The sequence below is a fragment of the Bubalus kerabau genome, chromosome 3 (genome assembly GCF_029407905.1).
Source record: "Bubalus kerabau isolate K-KA32 ecotype Philippines breed swamp buffalo chromosome 3, PCC_UOA_SB_1v2, whole genome shotgun sequence".
NCBI lineage: Eukaryota > Metazoa > Chordata > Mammalia > Artiodactyla > Bovidae > Bubalus > Bubalus kerabau.
Genome location: NC_073626.1, coordinates 186,647,211 through 186,655,812, shown reverse-complemented (window position 1 = coordinate 186,655,812; position 8,602 = coordinate 186,647,211). Strand labels below are relative to the sequence as shown.

The following is an 8,602-nucleotide window of genomic DNA, read 5'->3' as shown; positions in this document are numbered from 1 at the left end:
TCTGAAATTCCCTATGTAGAGGGACTTAGATATATCAAGATATTCAGCTTTTGTTCAATTTAGTCACCAAACATCCAGGAATTTATCATTTACTGAACCTGTGCTGTGTTGGAATCTTTATTTCTGGGCATTGAATCAGACATGGACCTTGTCCTCGAAAACCTTTCAGCCCAGCAGTGAAAGTGGACACATAACTATGACCCAAGAGAAGACAGGCCATAACAGGAGGTACTGATAGGAAAAGGCTGCGAGTTCAGAAGGGAATGAAGTGTCATTTAGATGAGGCATGAACAGGGAAATAGGTGTAAATGGGGAGTGAGGTTTTGAGGATCGAAGGGCCAGCATAAACCCCTCGAGTGGGAGAGTGGGATGTCCCATGAATTTGGGACAGAGTTTACTAAGGATGGACAATTTGGAGGCAGACTGGGGACTCCTTTCTTCAAATGCTAGTCACATGTCTTTTGCTCCCAGAAGACTTGCTGCGCTTGCTGAATGAATTCCAAACATCAGGCATTCCCGATCCCTCCTGACCACGTGTTATCGGTGTTCCAAGTCCACCTCTATGTGCATTTTTGACCTTGGCACACATCATAGGTAGCAGCCCTCCAGGAAAATGCTGCACACCATCTCTCGAGGCAGTTTTGCCTCACTGCCTCTGTAGGACATATGTTCAGGGCACAAAAGGTTAATGATTTCCAAACACATGTCCACTGAAGATAAATGAGCACTCAGAGTAGTGAGCCAAGGGGCTGTTCAAATAAATTAGTACAGTATTTATCATGTGTATCATGCCACTTCTGTAAAATCACCATGATCATGTATCTGTGGATTCAGTTGAACATATACTTAGCATCTGTCGTGTGATGGATTCGATAGGGAAGACAAAAATGCAAAGTGACCTAGCGCAGATGGAGCTCTCTGAGGCTCAGGCACTTTGGATAAGTTGTCTCATTTAAACCTTAAAACCACCCAGTGAGGTTGATGGCCCCGTCCCCATCTTACACAGGAGGGAATAAAGGATGCGTCCAAGACCACAGATCTGAATTCAGGCAGTCTGCCCGCACCATGTAGGGACCCAAAGTGAGAGCCCAAATAACTGGGGTAAGTGTCCCTAGGAAGGGTAAGAACACATTGCTTGGTCCTTCAGAGGAGGGCGAGATCTCCAAGTGGAAAAACATGGAAGAGGCAGCATTTCAGATGTGCCTTCAAGCACGCGGATGTGAACGTGGCGATAAGGAGTCTGAAGAGGGAGCCTTCTAGGTTGCAGGAAGCTATTGCGGAGCTGCAAAGGGAGGTGGGCCTGTCCTGGCAGTGGTGAGGAGCATAGAGAAACCCATGTGGCTGGATAAAGGCCTGGAAACCAAGCTTGAATACCAGGGGTTGGTGGACAATGGGGAGCCATAGATGGTTCAGGGCGGAAGGAAGAGTGATGTGATAGAAATCAAACTGGGAAATGAAGCTGGGGCTGGTGGACTGGATGGAGAATGAAGGGCTGAGGACATTTGGTTCTGAGAGCCTGACTTTGGCTCCATTACAACACTTGCTAGTGAAGAGTGACTGGTGGTGTCTGGAGGTTGGCCACATCAGACTTGTTTCTGTCTCCAGCATTCAGCGAGGGGCCAGGAGCGTAGTTTGTATGCAAGTGTGTTGAGGGAAAGAATGAAATTTAATACAGTGTTCAGTTCTCCAGAGACTACAAAGAACCCTGAGGAAGCAGACACATGTCCATGAAGTCATAATGGGACTCAACTCGGGAATTCCAATGTGATTTGATTTCTAACCACTTATTCAGCAAGTTATTTGATTGAACACTTGGTTCGTAGCTTATGCTAGGGGCTAAGTGGGCACAAAAGCAAAACTCATCCAAGTCCTGTCATCAAAATCGGAGAGGCAAGCTAAGACACATTCAGGTGACAGAGCTTTCTTTCAGCCTCGGTTTAGTCCCATGCCTCATTCATTCATTCACTTATTCAAAGAACTGAGAAACAGCATTTATAACAGTGCCTGGTGAGCGCCAAGCGCATGATAAATGTTAGGAATTGTTACTACGACTGGCATTCATTTATGGGATTCTTTATAAGGTGCTCCGCATTATTTTGTGTACATTCATACATGCTAATTTATTAAACCTTGCTACAACCAGCCTGCCCGGGAAGTGTCATTGTTCCATTTGACAAGTGCGGAAACCAGGGCTCTGGCCATACATCAGGGCTTTTTGATTTCAGTGTACATACGAACCACCTGGGGGTCTTGTTAACCAGCAGGTCTGGGATCAGGTCCATGATTCTGTTCTAATAAGCTTCCTGAGCAGTGAGGTCTTGAATGACCCACTGCTGCTAACTGGCAAAGCAGAGGGCTCTACCTGGAACCTCCAACATCAACTTCGGGGTTCTGCTTTCCTCTTTTCAGTCCTTTCTACCAAGTCTACATCTGGAAATCAAGTGTATGGGCTGTAGAGACACACAAACAGGACTTAGATGGAATCATTGACTCATTCACCATATATTTACTGATTCCTGGGAAAGCGGGCTGCGCCGAGGTTGTTCTCAAGTTCTACTTTTCACCCTGTCAGATGGTTAAACAGCTGTGGCGTCACCAGGGCCTCCTCCCAGCGCTACATCACGCCCAGAACACCGCCTTGTCTTCATCTCTCCCGAGTCAGACCCTTCTTCCTGGGCTTCTCGTGTGTGCACTGGCACCGTCATTCTGAGATGTCTTTAAGGACTTATTACTTCTCAGCTTGTTTATTATTGAAGATACGAGAGGACTGATTTCACTAGCCCTGAAACACACTTTGCCTGCCCTGACAAAGGGAAATCCAGGTTTAAACCAAATTTGTTTCCTCCCGGCAGCCTGAACAAAACGGACGCCAGAGGGCGCCTCAGGACCACGCTTCCTAACAAACGCGGCCCTCTCTTCCCCACCCACCCGCGTTGCACTTTAAGACCTCATCTCCTGGTGATTTTTCACACAGGATTTGAGTCAGTCACAGCAGCAAAGCACACACATCTGCCCTTCTCGTGTTTGTTTGGCCAGCACAGAACTGCTTCAACCTTTTAAAATTTATGATGATCATCCTTTTGATGGCATCAGGCTCTCTCCTGCCCTCAAAGCCCTGAATGTTGTACGCATGCCAAGAAATGGAGAGAGGGAGAGAACATTTATTCCCCGTCCACCGTGAGCTTTGCCTGTGCAGTGCGTTTTTACATGCTTTATCTCATTGAATAGGCTCATCCCAACCCTGGAAGATTTTATCAGCATATTACAGACAGTGGAGTATCATGTCTATATTTAGGAGTAGAATCTGCTGAAGTTTATTTCTTCCCAGGTAGGCTGCATTCTAATTTGATGGGAATCCTTTGGTGCATTAAATTGGCTCCAAAGTCAGTCTCAGGATGCTGGATGTAGGATGTAGAAATCTTTCCTCTTCCCCTCCTGGTATCAGGAGCCGGGCCTGGCATGGGTATCCTCACAGCTGACCTTCCCTGGACACTCTGGGTTGTCCATGATGACAATCAGAGGGGCGGAGGGGCAGTGACTGATACTGACTCATGCAGAAGAAGGTCCACTGGCTTGGGAGTGAGGACGCCCCTCCAGGTAGAACCTTCCCTTTCTGACCTCCGGGGTGCCCCTCTGCCAAGGGAGGGCTGTGAATCAGATGATTTGAGAGCCTCTTTTTCACTGTAAGCCAGAATTCTAATGGCAGGGATTTGAAGCCTGATGACATGGTGGGGGCAATATTTTTAGGTTGGCATTTGCATGCTTTTCACATTATGCCATATGGCCAGAAATATTCCTGCTAGAGACTGCCATTATTATTTCGGATAAGACGGTAAACGTTAGAAAAAAAGAGAATCACAAAAACTCTCTGTAATGGAAAACTCAAAGGACAGAGTGTTGGAACTGCATGCAGGGGCCACCCGAGCCAGACCCACGCTGTGTCCCCGTGCTTAGCACATTGCTGGGTGCTCGAGAAACAAAGGCATGAATGAAACCGGAGACTGATGAAACCCTGCGACAGAATCTGAGGGCCAGTGTTAGAATCCTGAGCAAACATTATTCACGTATCAGAAGAGGGGACTGAGATCCCAGGGGACAGGTTGTAGAATCTTCTGGGTGTTCCAGGGGCCCCCTGCCCCCGGTGTGGCTCTTTTTGAGGACGCTGTGGCCAGGGAGGCCAGGGACGGTCCAGGGCTGAGTCTGGGGCCTCTCAGAGAAGGATGGGCTTACGGGAAAGGAGTTTTCCAGCGGGAGAGCCTTTGGTGCTAACCCTCCCGAGGCCTGGGGCCCTGCAGCTGGAGGCCTCAGCGGGAGGCAGAGCGCACCCTTAGCAGGGCGGGGTGGGCCCGGCGCACAGCTTGTTGGGGTAATGGGCGTATTCGTGGTTGTAGGTGCCCAGGTTGTGGTGAAAGCAGAGTGCGGCCTTCTTGTCACACTCGCAGGTCCGTCGCTGGCAGCTGGTTCTGCCCGCTGGATGGGATGTGGGCAGTCAGGGCCCGGGAACCTTGGGCCCACCACTCCCAGCCATGCGCAGGGGAGCGCACTTGGGTCCACATTCTCCTCCCGGAAGCCCACGCTCAGCGGGGGGATGCTCCAGGGTTGGGTGAGAGAACGGGCAGGGTGCTGAGGCCCTGCTGGGGCCAGGGATGCTGGAAGCCTGGAGATTTGTCCTTGCTGTTCCTTCCTCTCCCAAACCCACTCCACTGCCCTAAGCTCCTTCCCCACGGGGAGACCACCTGTCCCAGCCCAGGGAGGGCTGTGCTTTTGGGCGACCCTTCTCCCACGTAATGGATTGCTAACGGTGTCGGCAGCCATGAACCAGAGAGGAAAACTACTGAACGGCAGCAGCTCGATCCCGGGTGACCGGGGCATGCCCCGGGGGGCCTGGAGCTGGGGCCTGCGCCTGCCTCCCTCAGCGGGGATGGAGCCCGTTTCTCCAGCATTTATCTCAGGGCTCCCCCTCCATGCGCGCCCACACCCAGCCTGGGGAGTGGGGCGGACATCAGCTCTGTGGGCTCCAGGGGCCCCAAAGCCTCCTCTTGCCTCCACCGCCTCTGTCTGTCCTCAGGGGCTCTGGCTCCTTTTTGTCCCCACGAAGACATCCCCCAGCTCAGACATGTCCGGCTTCCTCAGGGTCCCTTGCGAAGGTCAGCCTCATTTCCCATCCGGGTTCTGCTCTCCCCTGCTCTTTCCCCAGAACTCAGATTTGGCAGGGGCTTAACAGCTATGTCAGCTCCCAGGAGCTGGGCTAAGCTGGCAAGTGTGAGGTTAGGTCTCCCTTTTACAGATGAAGAAATAGGAGCTTTTGAGGGGTTCTATCCCTTGCCCAGAGTCACACGGTGGGGAGGGGACTCCCTGAACCTGTGTCCCATTCACCTGACCCCTCCCTTCACTCACCCTCTCAGCACTGTCCCCAACAGGTGGCTTCCCAGCCTTGCATGAACTCCCCATGACGGGGAGCTCATTACATACCAAAGCCGCTTTGCTGAGTGGATGGCGGTGGGAACAGGACACTTGGAGCCCAGCCTGCCTCCCGCAGCTCTGGTTCTTGTCCCGCCCCACCCCCAGGACAGACCCCAGAGATCTGAGTCTTCTTTGACCCTCCCAGCCCCCCTGTGCTGTGTCCCCCCAGCTCCGGGCCTGCCGTCTGCCTTCCAGGCTATTCCTGGCTTTGCGGCAGGAAGAAGAACGTTTGGTTCTCCAATGTGAGTTCCCTCCATGGGGCTGGGCTGCATGGAGCCCTTTACACTCTGATTGGGGTCCAGCTGTTTCACCAGGCTGGGGAGCAGAGGAGAAGGCTAACTGGTCCAAGTGGGCATGAGGCCTGGTGAGGAGGTGCCCTGGTGTGGTGGGTCAGCCTTTGGGAGTGGGGTCTGTGGTCCCACATCCGAGCTCCAGCCTCTGGGTCTGGGGCTCTGCCCTCGAGGCCCTGTCCTGGGGACATGCCCCTAGTGGCCGCCCAGGCCCTGGGGAGGGCTGTCTGGGCACAGCTCCTCTGGGCGGGCTCAGCAGTGTCCCTCTGCTCCTCTCCCCAGAGGCTGGAGCTGGGGGGGGACGCCTCTGAATGGGGGGTGTTCCTGGGGTCCCAGGGCAGGAGCTGATGGGTCCCGGGCTCTCCAGACTGGGTGCCATGGGAGCATCTGGGCGCTGGGACATGCCTCTCCCTGACGCTGTGATGATGGAAGACCTGCCTCTCCTGCCCAGGTGACCAGGCTCAAGGGTCTCCATCAGGAGAGGGGGTTCCTGGCTGAGTCCCCTCCCTCTCTAGGGGTCTGGGGGACCCCCGGGTCTGCTCACTCACCGCAGAAGATGCTGTGCCTGGTGGCGGAGAAGAGGTACCTTTCCATTTTGGGTTCACAGCCCAGCTTCTCCAGGCCCCCCGTAGCAGCAGTCGTGGGCGTGGCAGCACCTGAGAAGGTCGTGGTCGGCCTGAAGGCGCCTGTGAGCCCAGCTGGGCTGGACTGGGGGCCGCCTGGGGGGCTTACGGCCCAAAGGGGCCTGCACGTGTGGTGGCCGCGCCTCAGCTTCCTAGGTAGCCCCAGCTCCCCGCAGGATGCGCCCCTGGCGCCTGCATCCTCCAGGCAGGCCCGTGGCTGGGCCGCCCGCTCACCCGTCTGTCTCGCGCACCGGCGCGTGGGAGCCGCCGACGCCGCAGTAGCAGCCGTCGTCGTGCTGCAGCGCGGGCTTCCCCGTCATCCTCTCGGTCAGCGCCCCAAACTGGACCAGGTTCCCGCCGGCCAGGGCCGCTGCGGGGACGGAGCGCGGAGGGCGTCAGCTCCCTCGGGGCCCCACCCTCTGCGGCCAACTGCAGTCCCCACATCTGCGTGCAGGCATCTCTCGGATCCTCTCGGGAACCTCCACCTCCCCGAGCACCTCACTCCCGATGATAACAGCGCTAATCAGTAATACGACAGAGACGACAGAGGAGATGGCTGGATGGCATCACAGACTCAATGGACATGAGTTTGAGCAAACTCCGGGAGTTGGTGATGGACAGGGAGGCCTGGCGTGCTGCGGTCATGCGGTCGCAAAGACTGAGCAACTGAGCAACAACGCCAATCAGTCAGTAGTGATGTCCCGGTGACGTCACTGCACCTTGGTCTCCTGGTCCTCACCTGCATCATGTCCCCACCTGACCTCCCACCCCTGCTCTCCTTCCACCGTCTCCCAGAACTCCCCCGCCCCCGGCTCATCCTCTAGGCTCCCATCCCAGTTTCCTGATCCTCTCCCCTGGTGTCAGCCGCCACCCCCACCCCCAGGAGCATTCTGTCCCCATTGAGTCCCATCAGATGTCGCTGGATAAACTTCCTGACCACCTGGACTTCCCTAGTTCCTCCGGGTCCTGCTGCTGCAGCAGTGGGGGCCCGCCCACCCGGCAGGTTAAAGGCAGAAACGGACACTCAGGTGGGGGGTGGAGCGCGGGCGGCAGCAGCTGTCGGGGCCCCCTGGCCGGCCCCGCTCCTCTGTCCCCCAGGCCGTCCAGGCTGCAGCCGTGCCCCCTGACCCCTTCTCCACTGGCCAGTTCTTCCTGGGCCAGCACTGGCCTCAGGGTGACCGATGACACACTCCCTGGGGCCTGGCTCAGGAGCCCCCCGGAGTGTTCCCAGCCGGGGCAGAGCAGGAGTGCAGGCATGAAGGTCACTTACCCAGGAGGCATAGGAAGGTCAGAAGAGAGGGTCGCTTCATCCTGGGGGGCGGGGAGGGGAGCAGGGGGCAGAGAAGCTGGGCTGTAGGAGATGGAGACAGAAGCCAGCAGGGGCACCTCTGATCTCCAGGCACCTCCCCGATTAGTTAAATACCCGGGTCCTGTCCACTCCCCATCATTAACCCCCGAGCACCCAGTGATGCAATGATGCTCCCAGCTCTGACACTCTGGCCAAGTCCCCAGGGGAGGGGCCAGGCTGGGGCCTGCGGCTGTGCTTCCAGAGCCAGGCGGTGGAGCCAGCCTCTGGGCCTTCTCCTCCCTGCCCTTCCCATCACTGCCCTCTGCCTCAGAATCCCTGCGCTCACCCCCGCCTCGGAGCTGGGATCCTGGGCCATGCCAGGGCCTTTTCCTTCGTGGGGTCTTTTTCTCACCCTCATTTTACTGACGCTGCTCCTGAGACTCAGAGAGGCTGAACTCAAACATCCTGGGAGCAGCAAGGGTGAGCCTGGCCTGTGTCCATGCCACTGGCTACTTCAACTTGGCTCCGACTCCCCACCCTGCCCCTCAACCAGCCCCCGTTGGACCCCGACAGGGCCTGTAGCTTGGGTAAATGACAAGGCTCTGGGCGCCTGGAGGCCGTGTGTCGAAGAACCTAGAGTCCAAAGGCTGGGAGCTGAGCCAGCTGGGCTCGGGGGTTTGTCTTTATTGTTCTTTCTTAGGCATGTTACTGCTTGCTTGATGGGTAGCGAAAATCCTCCCGGTTGTGAACTCTGTCTCCCCAAAACCCTTGAGCGGTGGTGTAGTGTGGCTCCTGTAGAAACAGGCTCGGTCTGAGTCAGCTGGAAAACCCACATTCCAGCAGGGACTGGAAGCTTCCATCCTTCTGATGTCCTCTTGGGGCCTGCACCGCGGAGACAGCAGCTTCCTACTCCGGCGTGGCTCCGAGAGAGACTGCTG

The 8,602-nt window shown here is 55.8% G+C and overlaps 1 protein-coding gene across 1 annotated transcript; it reads right to left on the bottom strand.

Moving 5' to 3' along the window:
• Positions 1-4,327: 4,327 nt before the first annotated feature.
• On the bottom strand, positions 4,328-7,686 carry PLA2G2E (phospholipase A2 group IIE). The gene is given in 5 exon segments (XM_055574877.1): positions 4,328-4,470; positions 6,302-6,380; positions 6,382-6,409; positions 6,611-6,746; positions 7,647-7,686. Coding segments are annotated over 5 exon segments (426 nt in total).
• Positions 7,687-8,602: the final 916 nt, after the last annotated feature.